The following is a 20311-nucleotide window of genomic DNA, read 5'->3' on the forward strand; positions in this document are numbered from 1 at the left end:
GAGAAAGACTGAGCTGAGGTCCTGGTGTGGCAAAATTTGTACGAGTCAGGTTGTAGATATTAAAGCTTAACTACAGGGACAAATTGCGGGCGCCGAGTCTATGCAGATAGATACCTAGCGGTTGTCAATTTGCATAGTGAGAAGACTCTGGCCACTATTTTATCGGGCTCTGAGCCCGTGTAAAGGTTAGGCACTACAAGGAAGGGAGGCTAAGCGTTAGACATAGGTAGAGGGAGGGTTAAGGGTTAAAGTGAACCAGAGACGAAGCACCCTCATACATATATGAGGGTGCTTCGTCTCTGGTTCACTTTAAACATCAGTAGAGGGTGGGTTCTGTGTGAGAGTAGGGTTAGGTTAAGTCATAGTGAAATATTGGTAAAGATTACTGATATTTTACTATTGGAATTAAGTAGTAGACTATCGGAAATGTTAGATATTCTAGTAGCAGTAATGCCCTGCGCCCTTTTTTCCAGGCCTTTATTACACGGATGCGGTCAGGTGTCCTAACTGTGCTGGCTGCAGGTGCTTGTGCCACATGAGTGTCTCAAAGTAATTTATGACAGGCAAGTAGTGTTTTTACATGGAGGTTGTGAGAAAACGCGGAAAAGCCGCCGTGGGTGCTCAGAGCCTACATCTGTCAGCATGGCTGAACGCGGAGAAACCGCCGCATGCTCGGATAGCAGTGCGGCTGTTTCCGCGCCCTGCACAGCGGATACATTGCAACACGTCTGGTGTGGCTGGGACTGATAGTCCACACAGATTCAGAAGGACGCGCGCGCGCGTGGAGAGACAGAACTTTTATGACAGCCAGAAGGGTGTCAGCTGACCAAGCCGGTCAGCTGACAATTCAACCATTTCTGATTGGTCCAGCACTTAGGGGAGGCGCTGGAGAGCGCTATAGTATATATACTGGGTGCTGGTCATTTCTCTGGTGTCTGCCGTTGCGATCACTACGTGGTAGCACTCAGACCTTTTTGTCAGTATCTGTGTACTGTTATTCTGTTATACTTCAGACTAGTTCCAGGGTGTTGATGATCAAGGAACTCACACCCAAGACTAGGGAACTGTATTACCACTCTGTTATATATCAGACTAGTTCCAGGGTGTTGATGATCACGGAGCTCACACCCCAGACTAGGCATTGTTATTATCTGTTATGACTTCCTGCTTTCCTGACCACTCTCTTGATCTCTGATTTGGTACTTCGCTATATCTGATACTCTGTTGCTGAACCCTGCTTGTCTTAGGATTCCGTATCTCTCTCCTGTCTCTGTATCTGATCTGTCTGTCTGTTGCCGACCTGGCCTGTTCGACCTCAAGAACTATCTCCCCTGTTTAGAGATAGTTCACAGATCTGTCAGTGACACTCCACCATTGGTGTCACTCACACTCTGGTCCTTCCCACTCTCAGCCTGACTCCTCCCCTTGGGGAGCCTCAGGCCATTGGAAGGAGCTTGTTCTTGGGCAGTATCTCTTACTGCCTGGCACCCTCGACACGGGTGCTCTCCTCAAAGTATTACTGTTGCACCAAACACTCATATTACTCAGGTGTCCAGAGGTTAGAGATATATCTGATTATCGGTGATACTGCAGATCATCAATAATCGGGTATATATCTGTATTCTCGGTGTTACTGCAGATCACCGGTAATCAGATCCTCTCTGTGTTACACCGATCGTTACAGAGGTCAGCACTGACAACTATATGATTACTTTAGAAAAAAATATTGAGGTGTTTTTATTGTAAGTGAAATTCCGTACAAAGAGCTCCACATTTTTATCATAACAAAAATGAAATAAATTTGAACTGTCAGGCTAGGTTCACAGTGAAATGTTGCATTGTAAAATTGCAATGCAGCATTACAATGCAACACATCAAAAATTGGTAACACACATTAACCATTTCACCATGCACAGAGGTGGCGCTCTCAGGTGTATGTGTATTTAATCATATACTCAAGTCCATATATAATAATACAGTCTCTCTTTGTTTGAGCAAAGGCCTATATAGTTGTATTTTAATTGGATTCCAACTTCAATCTTCCATATGTTCAATTTCCTCACTGCCCGATAGAACAGCCTCCACCACACCCTATTGTGCGGGACTCACCGTGTACTAAGACCCACCAGCGGGTCTAATGCAGCCTTGTGACCGTTACCGGGCCATCCCCCACCTCTCTGGCACTGCCTCGATCACTCCAAGCAAATCCACTTCCTCCTCTTTAAACCATCAAACTGTTTCTAAAATCTCAATAAAAGAGCCTCTCATAGCGTAAAAACGTCTTACATTTATTGCTTAAAAAACCATATTGCACTCACATGTTAATTGAAGATAAAACAGCGTTGAGTTTTTTCTTGAAATCGGGCTCTCCCCCGTATTGCTGGCCTTAGGCAGGCTGATCTCAGTAGTTCCACTGGCTTCGCCGCTCGTGCGCGCTCCTCATGGCCTCAACCCATGTGGAACGCCCACCTTCCTGTTCGCCGCTAGTTCCTGGTGTTATGGTTAAGCTCCGCCCGACATGTTTCGCCAATCTATGAATCATCAGGGACTAGGAGCCAACCAAATTGCAGGAACTTTTGATTAACCATTTCAGCCCGCGGGGATTTTTCACCTTATGCATCAGAGCAATTTTCACCTCCCATTCATTCGCTAATAAGTTTATTACTTCTTAACACAATTTATTGATCTATATCTTGTTTTTTCCGCCACTAATTAGGCTTTCTTTGGGTGGTGCATTTTGCTAAGAATTATTTTTTTTATAAATGCATTTTAAAAGGATTAATAAGAAAAAAAATGGAAAAAAAATCATTATTTTTCGTCCATTATAGCTTTAAAATAATTCACGCTACCATAATTAAAACCTATGTATTTTATTTGCCCGTTTGTCTTGGTTATGACACCATTTAAATTTTGTCCCTATCACAATGTATGGCGCCAATATTTTATTTGGAAATAAAGGTGCATTTTTCCCGTTTTACGTCCATCACTATTTACAAGCTTATGATTTAAAAAATGTTCGTAGTATACCCCCTTCAAATGCATATTTAACCACTTTAGGATCCTTGGTACGCATATCCACACCGCTTTAAACTACACGTGCGGATCAGGGGGGTAGATATGCGTACTGCTGCCTTACCGTCGCGTTCACGATCCCCGCGCTGTTTACCGTCGATCCACCGTCGCAGCCCCCTCCATCTGTGATCAGGATGTGAGAATCTTTTGATTCTCAATCCCGATCACTGTTCCCGTGTCTTCGGAGAGCTTGTTAACGTCGCAGAAGCTCTCAGACCCGACACAGTGTTCGGCTGTGTTCTATTAATACAAACACCATCTTGTGGCCAAAAAGTAAAATACACCTATTTATGCCACTATTCTGTTTTCCATAGAAAGTTTATTATTTTTATTTTATTACTTTTAACCCCTTCCATCCCTGCCCCACAGTTACAGAAAAAAAACACTTGTTAAAAAAAAAATAAAAAAATTACATCATTCAATTTTTTTACATAAATAGTTACCTTAGGGGCTTTTCTAATACGGATGTCATGAGAGTATATTTTTTTCAAAAAAAAGTTCTTGTAAGAAGTGAAAAAGTATTAAAAATCCCTAAATGGAAAAATGCTCCTTAATTTCCAGTTAAAATATTATCACCATACATTGTACTAGGGACACAATTTAAACGTTGTAATAAACCGGACAAATGGGCAAATAAAATGTGTGGGTTTTATGTACCAAAGTACATTTTATTTTAAAACTATAATGGCTGAAAACTGAGAAATAATCATTTTTTTCTTTTTTTTCCCTATTATTCCCTTTACAATGCATATAAAATAAAATAATTCAGAGCAAAAACTACCACCCAAAGAAATCATAATTTGTGGCGAAAAAAACAATATATAGATCATTTCAGTGTGATAAGTAACAATAAAGGTATTGCTAAATGAATGGGAGGAGCGCTGAAATGTGAAAGTTGTTTTGGTTTTTAAGGGAAAAAACCTGTGAACCTGAAGTGGTTAAAAAGTTCAGACCCTTAGGTAACTTTTTTTTTTTTTTTAATTGTAATTTTTTTTTTCATTAAAAATTTTATTTGGGTAATATTTTGGTGTGGGAAATAAACAGTTAATTTTTAATATTATTATATGTGTAAATTGTAATGTGTAAAATATGTAGATGTAGTTTTACTATTTGGCCACAAGATGGCCACCTTCAGTTTTTTTTCTCCTTGTGCTTCTTGCTAACTGGAAGCACAAGGAGGACGTGGAAATTTTTATTTGCAGAAAGATCGAAGCCTCTAGTAAGAGCGTCAAAGCACGGCACCGCAGCAGAGCAGCCACCTGGACGTAAGCATCACGTCCGGGCGGCAGAAATGGTTAAAGCTGCTTACCGTCGCATACTGTAGGTACAGTAAAGCATACAGGAAGTGAAAAGTATGCTTTCCTGTACCTGGTAACGTATGCATTTAAAGGTAACGCACTGCAGCAGTGCGTTACCATAACTCATCTAGTTGCCATGCAACGCTAACGTCACACTGTGAACGTTGCATAGACTTGTTTTTGCATTGCGGTAAGCAGTGTATAAAATCTTATAAAGCAGCTCCACAACGTCCCACTGTGAAGCTAGCCTTAAAAAAATGAAATACATACTTTTGGCTGTTATTGTCTTCAGTAGTATCATTGGCATCAATCTCTTCACCCTTTACTACATTATTATACCTATATATTGTCAATTGGTGCTAAACATATGTGGGTTAAAGTCTATGGAGGCAATACAATAATTGCTCAGAACAACCATAGGTTTCAGCTGTACCACAGAACTGGGAGTAACTGGCCGCTTTGGGGAAGGCTTATTGTCTTAACTATTGTTTTTCTTATCCTGTTTTGGTGGTTTTGTGTACTGTGACAGTATGAATTGGCGTCTTCAAGTTCTGTTTAATTTTCATCTTTAGTTTGAGCGCCATGATCCAGTGGATGGTCACATCACTGAGCGCCAGTTTGGCAGCATGCTTCTGGCATACAGCGGAGTGCAATCCAAGAAACTCACCCAAATGTTAAAACAGCTGAAAAAACGCTTCAAAGATGGAGAGGTGAGTGCTAAAAATCTAACAATGTGCCTTTAGCAAAGGTTTTCAGGTTCATAAAGATGATACTATGTTCAGATTGCAATATAACACTTATTATTGTTAATTAGGAAATTAGTGATATTTAACAAAATGTGAAGACTTTATTATAAATGTATATGCATTTTACACATTCCTACCGTGTAGTTCCCATCTGTCTTCTGGTGCTTCCTCTACCATTTGCACCTCACACGCCAACAGCGTATAGTATACTAATATTTGATAGGGTATCAAATACTTATTTCACTCATTACAATGATCATCAAGCTCTGACTTTGGGGCAATGGGTTTTTGAGGGTTCTTTTGTTGTTATTCTTTTACAGCTACAGTAAACCTACCATTACAATTATAGGTTGGTCATTTCTTGGTCAAAGGGTAAAAGAGCAAAATCAGCAGAAAGAAATACTTCACTGTATAGTTTGCTTATATTCTTCATTTATATGCTAGTGAGTGCAAAAGGTTACTGAATTAAACCACTATTTTGCATTTCTCTAGTCTTGTTTAACCACTTCGGGACCACAGTCTTTTCGCCCCTTAAGGACCGGCCACTTTTTTTCCATTCAGACCACTGCAGCTTTCACGGTTTATTGCTCGCTCATACAACCTACCACCTAAATGAATTTTGGCTCCTTTTCTTGTCACTAATAAAGCTTTCTTTTGGTGCGATTTGATTGCTCCTGCGATTTTTACTTTTTATTATATTCAGCAAAAAAGACATGAATTTTGGCAAAAAAATGATTTTTTTAACTTTCTGTGCTGACATTTTTCAAATAAAGTAAAATTTCTGTATACATGCAGCGCGAAAAATGTGGACAAACATGTTTTTGATTAAAAAAAAAACATTCAGTGTATATTTATTGGTTTGGGTAAAAGTTATAGCGTTTACAAACTATGGTGCAAAAAGTGAATTTTCCCATTTTCAAGCATCTATGACTTTTCTGACCCCCTGTCATGTTTCATGAGGGGCTAGAATTCCAGGATAGTATAAATACCCCCCAAATGACCCCATTTTGGAAAGAAGACATCCCAAAGTATTCACTGAGAGGCATAGTGAGTTCATAGAAGATATTATTTTTTGTCACAAGTAAGCGGAAAATGACACTTTGTGACAAAAAAAAAAAAAAAAAAAGTTTCCATTTCTGCTAACTTGCGACAAAAAAAAATGAAATCTGCCACGGACTCACTATGCTCCTCTCTGAATACCTTGAAGTGTCTACTTTCCAAAATGGGGTCATTTGTGGGGTGTGTTTACTGTCCTGACATTTTGGGGGGTGCTAAATTGTAAGCACCCCTGTAAAGCCTAAAGGTGCTCATTGGACTTTGGACCCCTTAGCGCAGTTAGGCTGCAAAAAAGTGCCACACATGTGGTATTGCCATACTCAGTAGAAGTACTATAATGTGTTTTGGGGTGTATTTTTACACATACCCATGCTGGGTGGGAGAAATATCTCTGTAAATGACAATGTTTTCACTTTTTTTACACACAATTGTCCATTTACAGAGTTATTTCTCCCACCCAGCATGGGTATGTGTAAAAATACACCCCAAAACACATTATACTACTTCTCCCGAGTACGGCGATACCACATGTGTGGCACTTTTTTGCACCCTAACTGCGCTAAAGGGCCCAAAGTCCAATGAGTACCTTTAGGATTTCACAGGTCATTTTGCGGAATTTGATTTCCAGACTACTCCTCACGGTTTAGGGCCCCTAAAATGCCAGGGCAGTATAGGAACCCCACAAATGACCCCATTTTAGAAAGAAGACACCCCAAGGTATTCCGTTAGGAGTATGGTGAGTTCATAGAAGATTTTATTTTTTGTCAAAAGTTAGCGGAAAATTGATTTTTATTGTTTTTTTCACAAAGTGTCATTTTCCACTAACTTGTGCCAAAAAATAAAATCTTCTATGAACTTACCATACTCCTAACGGAATACCTTGGGGTGTCTTCTTTCTAAAATGGGGTCATTTGTGGGGTTCCTATACTGCCCTGGCATTTTAGGGGCCCTAAACCGTGAGGAGTAGTCTGGAAATCAAATTCCGCAAAATGACCTGTGAAATCCTAAAGATACTCATTGGACTTTGGGCCCTTTAGCGCAGTTAGGGTGCAAAAAAGTGCCACACATGTGGTATCGCCGTACTCGGGAGAAGTAGTACAATGTGTTTTGGGGTGTATTTTTACACATACCCATGCTGGGTGGGAGAAATAACTCTGTAAATGGACAATTGTGTGTAAAAAAATCTAAAGATTGTCATTTACAGAGGTATTTCTCCCACCCAGCATGGGTATGTGTAAAAATACAACCCAAAACACATTATACTACTTCTCCCGAGTACGGCAATACCACATGTGTGGCACTTTTTTGCACCCTAACTGCGCTAAAGGGCCCAAAGTCCAATGAGTACCTTTAGGATTTCACAGGTCATTTTGCGGAATTTGATTTCCAGACTACTCCTCACGGTTTAGGGCCCCTAAAATGCCAGGGCAGTATAGGAACCCCACAAATGACCCCATTTTAGAAAGAAGACACCCCAAGGTATTCCGTTAGGAGTATGGTGAGTTCATAGAAGATTTTATTTTTTGGCACAAGTTAGTGGAAAATGACACTTTGTGGAAAAAAACAATAAAAATCAATTTTCCGCTAACTTTTGACAAAAAATAAAATCTTCTATGAACTTACCATACTCCTAACGGAATACCTTGGGGTGTCTTCTTTCTAAAATGGGGTCATTTGTGGGGTTCCTATACTGCCCTGGCATTTTAGGGGCCCTAAACCGTAAGGAGTAGTCTGGAAATCAAATTCCGCAAAATGACCTGTGAAATCCTAAAGATACTCATTGGACTTTGGGCCCTTTAGCGCAGTTAGGGTGCAAAAAAGTGCCACACATGTGGTATCGCCGTACTCGGGAGAAGTAGTACAATGTGTTTTGGGGTGTATTTTTACACATACCCATGCTGGGTGGGAGAAATAACTCTGTAAATGGACAATTGTGTGTAAAAAAAATCAAAAGATTGTCATTTACAGAGGTATTTCTCCCACCCAGCATGGGTATGTGTAAAAATACACCCCAAAACACATTATACTACTTCTCCCGAGTTCGGCAATACCACATGTGTGGCACTTTTTTGCACCCTAACTGCGCTAAAGGGCCCAAAGTCCAATGAGTACCTTTAGGATTTCACAGGTCATTTTGCGGAATTTGATTTCCAGACTACTCCTCACGGTTTAGGGCCCCTAAAATGCCAGGGCAGTATAGGAACCCCACAAATGACCCCATTTTAGAAAGAAGACACCCCAAGGTATTCCGTTAGGAGTATGGTGAGTTCATAGAAGATTTTATTTTTTGTCACAAGTTAGTGGAAAATGACACTTTGTGAAAAAAACAATAAAAAACAATTTTCCGCTAACTTTTGACAAAAAATAAAATCTTCTGTGAACTTACCATACTCCTAACGGAATACCTTGGGGTGTCTTCTTTCTAAAATGGGGTCATTTGTGGGGTTCCTATACTGCCCTGGCATTTTAGGGGCCCTAAACCGTAAGGAGTAGTCTGGAAATCAAATTCCGCAAAATGACCTGTGAAATCCTAAAGATACTCATTGGACTTTGGGCCCTTTAGCGCAGTTAGGGTGCAAAAAAGTGCCACACATGTGGTATCGCCGTACTCGGGAGAAGTAGTACAATGTGTTTTGGGGTGTATTTTTACACATACCCATGCTGGGTGGGAGAAATAACTCTGTAAATGGACAATTGTGTGTAAAAAAATCAAAAGATTGTCATTTACAGAGGTATTTCTCCCACCCAGCATGGGTATGTGTAAAAATACACCCCAAAACACATTATACTACTTCTCCCGAGTTCGGCAATACCACATGTGTGGCACTTTTTTGCACCCTAACTGCGCTAAGGGGCCCAGAGTCCAATGAGTACCTTTAGGCTTTACAGGGGTGCTCAAAATTTAGCACCCCGCCCACTTGCCAGGACAGTTAACAAACCCCACAAATGACCCCATTTTGGAAAGAATACACGCTAAGGTATTCCATGAGGGCCATGGTGAGTTCATAGAAAATTTTATTTTTTTCACAAGTTAGCGGAAAATGACATTTTGTGAAAAAAAACAAAAAACCACAATTTCTGCTAACTTGTGACAAAAAATAAAACATTCTATGAACTCACCATGCACCTCACGGAATACTTTGGGGTGTCCTCTTTCCAAAATGGCATCATTCGTGGGGTCTGTCCTGGCATTTTAGGGTCTCTGCAATCATTACATGTATGGCCAGTATTAGGAGTTTCTGCTATACTCCTTATATTGGGCATAAGGGTAATGCACTGTGGGCTGAAAGGAAAAATGAACGTCAAACAATCAATCAATGTGGATGAAAAAATATCTGCCAAAAAATTTGAAAAAAAAAAAAGAGAGGAGGAAGGCGTCTGCCAGGACATAGGAGCTGCCGCCCCAAAAATCCAAACCCACCAGCTCGTATGCCCTGGCAAACCTGATTTATCCATTCACACCGATCGATGTGGATGAACAAATCATTGCCAGAGTTCTTTTTTGATACAAAGTGTTTGCCAAAGCATATGAATCCCCAACACCACTCCTCGGCCCATATGCCTCGGCAAACGTATCTTTTTGACTGCGGAGGAGAAATCTCGTCCTGCAGCGCTGCATGCACCGACTTGTGTGTAAGCTGACAGACGCGCAATGTTCTGTCAGGATGCACCATCAGTGCTGCAGCTGATTGGTCAGTCTGGATAGAAAAAAAGAGAGAAGAAAAAAAGACAAAACAATACAAAAAGGAGGGGAAGGCGTCTGCCAGGACATAGGAGCTGCCGCCCCAAAAATCCAAACCCACCAGCTCGTATGCCCTGGCAAACCTGATTTATCCATTCACACCGACCGATGTGGATGAACAAATCATTGCCAGAGTTCTTTTTTGATACAAAGTGTTTGCCAAAGCATATGAATCCCCAACACCACTCCTCGGCCCATATGCCTCGGCAAACGTATCTTTTTGACTGCGGAGGAGAAATCTCGTCCTGCAGCGCTGCATGCACCGACTTGTGTGTAAGCTGACAGACGCGCAATGTTCTGTCAGGATGCACCATCAGTGCTGCAGCTGATTGGTCAGTCTGGATAGAAAAAAAGAGAGAAGAAAAAAAGACAAAACAATACAAAAAGGAGGGGAAGGCGTCTGCCAGGACATAGGAGCTGCCGCCCCAAAAATCCAAACCCACCAGCTCGTATGCCCTGGCAAACCTGATTTATCCATTCACACCGACCGATGTGGATGAACAAATCATTGCCAGAGTTCTTTTTTGATACAAAGTGTTTGCCAAAGCATATGAATCCCCAACACCACTCCTCGGCCCATATGCCTCGGCAAACGTATCTTTTTGACTGCGGAGGAGAAATCTCGTCCTGCAGCGCTGCATGCACCGACTTGTGTGTAAGCTGACAGACGCGCAATGTTCTGTCAGGATGCACCATCAGTACTGCAGCTGGTTAGTCGTTCGCTCGGTCCACCTGGAAGGTTATTGGATGGAAAAAGAGAAAAAAAAATACAAAAAAACCCAAAAAACAAGCAAGCAGCAAAGCAATTACTTCATTAACATTAATAACCTTTGAACTTTTTTACTTAAAAACTTAACATTGCAAACCAAACATTAACTTCTTTGCTTACCTGTTTTTTGTTTTTTTTTGTTTTTTTTAACTTACCTCCCGAGGACAAACCTCTCCTCCCCCATGGAACAATGTGCGAAGTGCAAATCGCACAGAGTTGTGGCGAAATACATTACGCAATTTGTCCCAAGTGAAAGGAGAGGTTTCTGGCAGCCCTGTGTATTAGGGTCCCTGGAAACCCGATGTTTGGTTTCACACTGCATATTGACATATCCGGTGGGTCGAGCCCGCCGCACCGTATCGTCCAAAACAGACCTTCAGACAATACCACAAGAGTAGCATTCGGCCTAGTAATGGACTGCGTCGCCATAGACTAACATGACTTCCGGGCCGATCGATATTGCCACAGAAGCCACGCAGTAACGTAGGCATGCACTAGCGTTAAGTCAAGCACTTCCGGCGTAGGGGGGGACCGCAAAGTGTGACTTTTGCTAGGCATTTTGCCCCAACGCATCGCAGCAGTGTGAAATAGCACTGAGAGACCCTTGTGTGCCTACCGCTGTGTGTGGAGTTCCCTACTCTCTAATAGTGTACCTGCTCGTGGTACCTCTCAAAACACTCCCCTAGGCATAGGCCAGGCTGGTCAGGACAGGTGGGACAATAAACGGTGGTGTCACGCCTTATTCCAGCCCTGCTGCAGACACGACAGCGTTTTCTTCGGATTCGTTGACCTGGGGTAGTCGGAATTGGATAGGCGTAATGCCTTCCATGCAGCCGGCTAGTTGCATCTTGGGGTTGGGCCACGGCACCTCCTGGATACAGGAGTTCCATCATGATCTGTTTATTAAATTGAATAAACGATCCAGTTCTCCCAGCCTTACTGTAGAGAACAAAGCTGTTGTAAATTGCCAATTGAATGAGGTAAAAAGACACTTTTTTATACCAGCGTCTTGTTTTTCGGGAAACTAAATAGGGCGCTAACCTCTGGTCATTGAAGTCCACCCCTCCCATGTTAGTATTATACTCGTGGGCGACAAGGGGTTTTTCAATGACCTCAGTTCGCCGTTGAATTTCAACTGTCGTGTCTGCGTGAATGGTGGACAGGAAGTAAACCTCCCTCTTGTCCTTCCATTTCACCGCGAGCAGGTCGTCAGCACACAAGGCGGCCCTCTGCCCCCGCTTAAGTCTGGTGGTAATGAGCCGTTGGGGGAAGCCCCGGCGACTAGGCCGCACGGTGCCACAGCATCGGATTTTTTCTATTTTTAAGTGCTGAAAGAGGGCCACACTTGTGTAATAATTGTCCACAAAAAGATGGTACCCCTTCTGGAACAAGGGTGACACCAAGTCCCACACAACCTTTCCACTGCTCCCCAGGTAGTCAGGGCATCCGACCGGCTCCAATTTGGAGTCTTTTCCCTCATAGACCCTAAAATAAGATGTATAGCCTGTGGCCCTTTCACAGAGCTTATACAGTTTCACCCCATACCGGGCGCGCTTGTTTGGGATGTACTGTTTGATGCGAAGGCGCCCGGTAAAGCGTATGAGGGACTCGTCTACGCAGATGTCCTGGTCAGGGGTATAAGCATCTGCAAATCTGGATGACAGGTGGTCTATGAGGGGTCGAATTTTGTGGAGCCGGTCAAAATCAGGGTGGTCACTTCGATGACAGGTTTCGTTGTCATTGAAGTGCAGGAAGCGCAGGATGTTCTCAAATCGTGTCCTGGACATGGCAGCAGAGTACAGGGGAACATGATGTGCTGGGTCCGTAGACCAATAAGACCGCAACACATTCTGCTTTACTAGTCCCGTGTGAAGGAGAAGGCCCAAAAAAATTTTCATTTCGGAAACTTGGACTGGTTTCCACCGAAAAGGCTGGGCAAGGAACTTTTCCGGATTGGCGGTTATATATTGTGTGGCCTTACGGTTGGTCTCTGCCACAATTAAGTCCAAGAGATCCTGGGTGAAGAACAGATAGAAAAAGTCTAGGGCCGATCCTAGATTATCTGTCTCCACCTGGACTCCAGACTGGGCGGTGAAAGGGGGAAGTACGGGTGCGGCGGAATCAGGGGATTGCCAATTTGGGTTTGCCAGCACCTCTGGTAAATTAGGGGTAGTACGGGCCCGTCTTCTTGGTGGCTGCGACTGGGATCTTACTGCACGTGCCACCGAACCAGTTTCAACTTCCATGCTGGTGCTCGCCACTTCACCAGGGTCTACGGAAGTACTGGTTCTAGGTCCAGGAGATGTTGTGCTGCTGGTGCCTGCCCCACCATGAAATCTCAGACCAGCACGAACACCACTCTGCTGCCCTTGAGGCTGATCCTGCGCCACCTGCGGTCCAACAACATGGGGTGTGGTACGCCTGGCTTTAGCCGGGACCTCAACCTCATCATCACTATCGGTCAGTGAGCCACTGCTCAATTCAGGTTCAAACTCTGACCCGGAAGATTCATCAAATGAGGCGTCCCAATCGTCCTCATCCGACTGGGCCATGTACCTGAGAACCTCATCATCGGAATACCCCTTTCTTGCCATGGTGGGCTGCTAAATTTAGGGGGTATTCCTCTGAGACTACCCAGAAAAAAAGAGCACCTACCTAGCAAAAGGGAGTATTTGAGAGGTAGAAAGCTGTGGTCACTGAGTTTTGATAAAAAAATAAATCAAAACTGAGGTTTACAGTGCCACAGCTATTGTACAGTGTTTTTTGCAGTGATCAGAAAAAAAATTCTGTCACTGCGGTGGGGCGGGCTGAACGCAAGTGCAGGCGAACGATCAGGCCTGATCGGGCAAACACTGCGTTTTTTTTGTGGATCCTAGTGACCCTAATAGATCTGACTGCGATCAGTAATGATCACTTACAGATACTATATAGTACCAATGTTGATTAGCGACAGTGATGACGCTAATTAGTGACTGTGGTGCAGTGGGCTGAGCACTAACTGACACTTACAAAGGGGCCTAGCTAACTGGCCTAACTGCTAACACTAGTGATACTAAAAAAGTGACAGTTTTCACTGATCACTGTTTTTAGATCACTAGGATAGTGACAGGGGGGTGGTGGTGAGTGGGGAATCAGAGGCAATCAGAAACAATCACAGGACAATCAAAGGCAATCGCAGGCCAATCACAGGGCACTCAATTCACGGGACAATCAAAGGCAATCACGGGACAATCAAAGCCAATCACAGGCCAATCAAACCAATCACGGCACAATCAAAGCCAATCACGGGACAATCAAAGCCAATCACAGGCCAATCACAGGCCGATCACGGGACAAAGCCGATCACGGGACAATCAAAGCCAATCACAGGCCAATCAAAGCCAATCACAGGCCAATCAAAGCCAATCACAGGCCAATCACGGGACAATCACGGGACAATCACGGGACAATCAAATACAATTACAGCACAATCAAATTGAATGTCAGCACAATGAAATTGAATGTCAGCACAATCAAATGCAATTACAGCACAATCAAATACAATGCACTGGGAAGGTGATTGGGGGGGGGGGAGGGGGGGGGGGTCTGAGGGCGATCAGAGGGTGTGGGGGGTTGACTAGGTGTCCGCACGGGGCAGACTGGGTCCTGATCTGGTGGGTGGCAGACACAGGGGGTGACGATAGGAGATCAGTGAGGGATTACAGGGGAGAATAGATGTAAACAATGCACTGGGGAGGTTATCAGCAGGGGGGGGGGCTGAGGGCAATCTGAGGGTCTGGGTGGGTGATCAGGTGCCCCCAAGGGACAGTTTAGGGTCTGCGCTGATGGGTGGTGGTGACAAGGGGTGATAGACAGGTGATAGATGGGTGATAGACAGGTGATCAGTGGGTAAGGCAGCTATATAGCTGTATACAGCATACAGGGGGGTGGTCTGGGAGGGGGGTCTGGGGGGGATCTGAGGGTAGGGGGGGTGATCAGGGGACCCTAGGGGGCAGTTAGGGACCTAACCTAGAGGATAGCGTCCCTAGATAGTGACAGGGAGTGATTGATGGGTTTTTAGGTGGGTGGTGGGGTGCAGATACTGGTGTGCTGGGGTGGTCAGGGGGGGTTCTGAGGGCTGGGGTGGGCGATCGGGGGGTCTGTGTGGGGCAAAGTGTGATTTTTTAGCACTTAGCTAATGGCTGCCGTCCTCTCTGATGGTCGCACGACGAGTGACCATCAGCGGAGGAGGCAGCCAGTATAATACACTTTGTTACCATAACAAAGTGTATTATACACTCTGATTGGCCGGATCGCGGAGGTTTGAAACCCGCCGGCGCTGCTGATTGGCCGGCGGGTTTCCGAGTAGGGTGGGCGGAGCCTATTGCCGGCGGCGATCGCGTCATTGATGACGCGATCGCCGCACAGCCGCCGCTGATGCCGCCCCCGCCGATGGGCGTATTGCGGTCGTTTGGGACCGGTCTTTGCCGCCGCCCATCGGCTGGGGGCGGTCGTTAAGTGGTTAATGAGGCCTATTAACGTTCCCGAACTTACGAGACTTAGCAGATCCCAGGCATGCATATTTAAACTCTCTGATTCCTTGACCTTTACTGGAGAGAGAAGTGCAAGTATCTAGCATAAACATCCCGCTACATTTCCTCGTACCTAACACATTTGTTAAAATAAACATTGCTAAAACTGTCACCTGCCTAAGCTACTTGTAAACTTGAAATAATAATTTGGGGGAATCCAGGAATTGACTTCTGTTCGTGTTTTGATTCTCATACAGTCCTGCTTGCTCAGCTCTCCTCTGAGCAGCATGTATGTTGTGGAGAGCAGAGCAACAGTTGGCCAAAACGGTCCAAAACTGTCATTTTTAGAAGGCACGACTTCAAGAAACCAAGTATGCTTGTAAAGACATCTCACCATTACCGTACGCCGGGCAAGCTAACGGTCGGCGGAGCCGTGGCGCCAAACCAGTAGCCTATTGAGTCTGAATTGAGACTCGTTCCCGCCCCTCAGCATGACTGACAGATCGAGAGAGATGGTAAGCGCTGATCACAGTATCATCCACGAATGGTTACAGTATCCATTTGGACTTCCTGCACATGTACAATAGGTGATACAGTAGTATGCATTATGTTGTTTAAGCTGATGCAGCGTACAGGATTATTTTTGTTTTGTTTACCTGGTTAATTGGATGTGATGCAAGATGAGAGGAGGTGCTTAGCACCTACAGGCTTTGCACCCACCACTTGGGTAAGGTGTGCCACTTCCACCAATCTTCTGTTCTGGCATTATTCAAAACCATTGTGGGTGATTGCTAGTATCTGCAGAAGTCTGTTTTTTGTGCAAAGCTTTAACCATTCCTTTCTCCAAAAGTATGTACATTAGATTTAAAGCAGAAGTACAGAGAAAGTGTTTCCTCTGTTCCAGCCCAATTAGCCACACTACTTAAAGTGGTATAAAACTCAGCATTTCTGCTTTGCTGTATAAGATTTACAACTTAAAATCTGCTACCACAAAACCTTTGTAACAGAACAACATTCAAATAGTTAAACACAGCTCTTTCTTCAATGGAAAGCTTACTGCCCTGCTGCATCCGAAGAGGTGATATCTTTTGTTTACATTCCATTGTCTGCTACAATTAGTATATACAGCGGTTTGCAAAAGTATTCAGCCCCCTTGAAGTGTTCCACATTTTGTCACATTACTGCCACAAACATGAATCAATTTTATTGGAATTGCACGTGAAAGACCAATACAAAGTTGTTTACGCGTGAGAAGTGGAACGTAAATCATACATAATTCCAAACATTTTTTACAAATCAAGAAGTGCAAAGTGGGGTGTGCGTAATTATTCAGCCCCCTGAGTCAATACTTTGTAGAACCACCTTTTGCTGCAATTACAGCTGCCAGTCTTTTAGGGTATGTCTCTACCAGCTTTGCACATCTAGAGACTGAAATCCTTGCCCATTCTTCTTTGCAAAACAGTTCCAGCTCAGTCAGATTAGATGGACAGCAGTTGTGAACAGCAGTTTTCAGATCTTGCCACAAATTCTCGATTGGATGTAGATCTGGACTTTCACTGGGCCATTCTAACACATAGATATATTTTGTTTTAAACCATTCCATTGTTGCCCTGGCTTTATGTTTAGGGTCGTTGTCCTGCTGGAAGGTGAACCTCCGCCCCAGTCTCAAGTCTTTTGCAGTCTCCAAGAGGTTTTCTTCCAAGTTTGCCCTGTATTTGGCTCCATCCATCTTCCCATCAACTCTGACCAGCTTCCCTGTCCCTGCTGAAGAGAAGCACCCTTAGAGCATGATGCTGCCACCACCATGTTTGACAGTGGGGATGATGTGTTCTGAGTGATGTGCAGTGTTAGTTTTCCGTCACACATAGCGTTTTGCATTTTGGCCAAAAAGTTCCATTTTGGTCTCATCTGACAAGAGCACCTTCTTCCACATGTTTGCTGTGTCCCACACATGGCTTGTGGCAAACTGCAAATGGGATTTCCTATGCTTTTCTGTTAACAATGGCTTTCTTCTTGCCACTCTTCCATAAAGGTCAACTTTGTGCAGTGCACGACTAATAGTTGTCCTATGGACAGAATCCCCCACCTGAGCTGTAGATCTCTGCAGCTTGTCCAGTCACCATGGGCCTCTTGACTGCATTTCTGATCAGCGCTTTCCTTGTTCGGCCTGTGAGTTTAGGTGGATGGCCTTGTTTTGGTAGTTTTACAGTTGTGCCATACTCCTTCCATTTCTTATTGATCACTTGAACAGTGCTCTGTGGGATGTTCAAGGCTTTGGAAATATTTTAGTAGCCTAAGCCTGCTTTAAATTTCTCAATAACTTTATCCCTGACCTGTCTGGTGTGTTCTTTGGACTTCATGGTGTTGTTGCTCCCAATATTCTCTTAGACAACCTCTGAGGTCGTCACAGAGCAGCTGTATTTGTACTGACATTAGATTACACACAGGTGCACTCTATTTAGTCATTAGCACTAATCAGGCAATGTCTATTGGCAACTGACTGCACTCAGACCAAAGGGGGCTGAATAATTACGCACACCCCACTTTGCAGTTATTGATTTTTTAAAAAAATGTTTGGAATCCTGTATGATTTTCGTTCCACTTCTCACGGGTACACCACTTTGTACTGGTCTTTCACGTGGAATTCCAATAAAATTGATTCATGTTTGTGGCAGTAATATGACAAAATGTGGAAAACTTCAAGGGGGCCGAATACTTTTGCAAGCCACTGTATTTCTAGCTGTGCTGAAAATAAGCTCTGCTGTAGAAGCTGAGAAGTGATCACTAGATAAATTGTAATGTATAAATACGGCAGCTATGCAATGGTAGCTTTCAGAGCAGATAAACTGTACTTTGAGGACTTGTAAATCGTAAATAGACAATATCATTTGTGCACAACAACAAATATGGTAACTGTATAGGTAATAAAAAGTAGGAAAACACATTTTTATTGAATGTTATGTCATAGTTTTATCTCACTTTAAGTTCTAAGAACAAACTTTATTTAAAAAGAAAATAATAAGTTTAGCTTCATTCTCTGCTGCAGCCTATTTAGCCACTGAGCTGTGTGATGCAGAGCTGCAGCACTGTGCTCTCTGGATTGTTCTTTTATCTCTGAGTGCAGGAGATAAGACTTGAGAACTTACAGTGGATCCGAGATGAATTTTTATTCATTGCATAATTGTGTTCCTTACATATAGCTTATAGGGCATTCCTCAAGCCAAATACTTTTTTTTTTGTTTTAATACTCAAATTCCCTATAAACTAAACAAGCCTCACCCACAGCTTCTCCAAAACGCCAAGGCACTCAGACCCATGTAGCAAGGGCTTATGGGAGCTCAGTCTGGGCAGGAGGAGGAGGTTACTAGCCAGAGATTTCAGAGGCAGAGGGGAGGGGGGGTGAATTTTTCACAGGCTGGGGGGTGGAGATGCAGTTGCAGATTACCTGTGTAATGATGACAAACAGAACATGGCCGCTCTTATTGTATCACAGGAATAAATCATCATAAACTATTGAAGCTGTATGCAGCCAGATTCGCTGTGTAAATTATCTAAACTTTAGATACGCTATATAGACAAGTTACTTGTTTTAGTTAGGTTTTCATCTCGGATCCGCTTTAAGAGAGCTTCCACCCGCAGTAGTAGACTGGGACCCTGGCAGCACAGGAGGCCCCTGTTGTGGGTGATGACCCAAGCAGCCACTTGGTTTGCCTGGCCCAAGCTGCAGCACTTTTAGAAACTACACTTATTCATGCATCAGGCGATTCCCGTTGAGGCCGGATAGTGGGGGTTTTACTATAGAGAGTAGTGACACAGGTTGTATATTATGCCAGACTATAGTTTTGCTGTGAAAATGTATGTCTTTGAAAAAACAAGATGCAAACCATTGTAAACATGTTTTTTCACACCAGAATAACACACACATCACTTTGAACAATAATGTTAACAGGGGTAATTCCTACGCAATCCTGCATGCTTTATAATGATAATCACTTTTATGTAAATGTTGTTGTCCTTTACATTTAGATGCTGAAGAGATGTTTGTAAGAAGCAGAGTTTAGGAATTTTGTTATAACTGCACTATTAGATGATGCATTCAGTCTCTGGCAGTTCATTGTGAGCCAGTAAATGTATAGCACACAGTACCAATCAGTCCTTATCTCCACGTAGAGCTGCAGTCTCCAGCGCCCTGCTAAGACTGCAGAGAAGCAGCACTTGTCAACACATTAGGTGCTGAAACTAAATTCAATTGAAAATGAAACCGTAAATCATGTAAATTCATTTAGGAAAGGAGTGCTTCAGATACTAAAGGTTAAAGAATGTTGTGAAAATGGAAAACAATATGATTTTATTACTATTTCTCTTATTTACTGTATATAGTGCCAACATCTTCCATAGTGCTGTACATAGTACAAAACGGACAATAGTGGGGAGCATAGATACATGATTAAACATATTGTACAATCAGGACAATCGGCAACACAAGTAGAAATAAATACAGTTGATGTGTAGTTTGAGACATTTGCAATACTGGTACATTGTAATACTGTATTATACTGGTAAGCTGCAAAGTAGGTTGTTGCAGTATTCATAATGGGACATGATTAGAGCATGTACAAACATTTTAGTAACCTCTTGTTTAAGGAAGAGACAGATTGTGGAGATATGTTTAAAATGGACACCGTGCTTTGGGAGTTGAGGTTATTGGGGTGTTTTATACATTAATAACTATAGGTCGGGGAGCAGAGACAGAGGGGAATAAAGTATTGCACTGAGTGACTAGGTTGGAAAATGAGTACATTTTTTTTCCCACCTAGCATGGCATTAGGCAAAGCCCAGTGGTAAAGGATCTGCAGTTTATACAGGAGGTTGCGAGATCAATTCGGGAGCTTTATGAATTAGCTACCAGGATTTCAGCAGCAATTATGCGTACCAGCATACTTTCAAAGCCCTGTGTGCAAGAATGATTTTAGTGGTAAAATGGCTGCTCAGCCTGTGAGAGAGACAGGTGCAGAGGAGAAGGCAGTTAGAGCAAACCAAGTGTGGATTGGACTACTATGTTGGCAAGCCTGCTAACCAAACGGAAAAAAAAATCTGTTACGTTTTGTAAATAATCT

At 43.2% G+C, this 20311-nt stretch overlaps 1 protein-coding gene across 1 annotated transcript in view; it reads left to right on the forward strand.

Annotated features, from left to right (window-relative positions):
• The window catches only part of MICU1 (mitochondrial calcium uptake 1), a 379328-nt gene that overhangs the window by 267489 nt on the left and 91528 nt on the right, over positions 1-20311 (forward strand). The window contains exon 9 of the mRNA XM_068257773.1: positions 4943-5080. Within this exon, the coding sequence (XP_068113874.1) occupies positions 4943-5080 (138 nt within the window). The remainder of the gene's footprint in view (positions 1-4942; positions 5081-20311) is intronic.

Source organism: Hyperolius riggenbachi, chromosome 10 (genome assembly GCF_040937935.1).
Source record: "Hyperolius riggenbachi isolate aHypRig1 chromosome 10, aHypRig1.pri, whole genome shotgun sequence".
NCBI lineage: Eukaryota > Metazoa > Chordata > Amphibia > Anura > Hyperoliidae > Hyperolius > Hyperolius riggenbachi.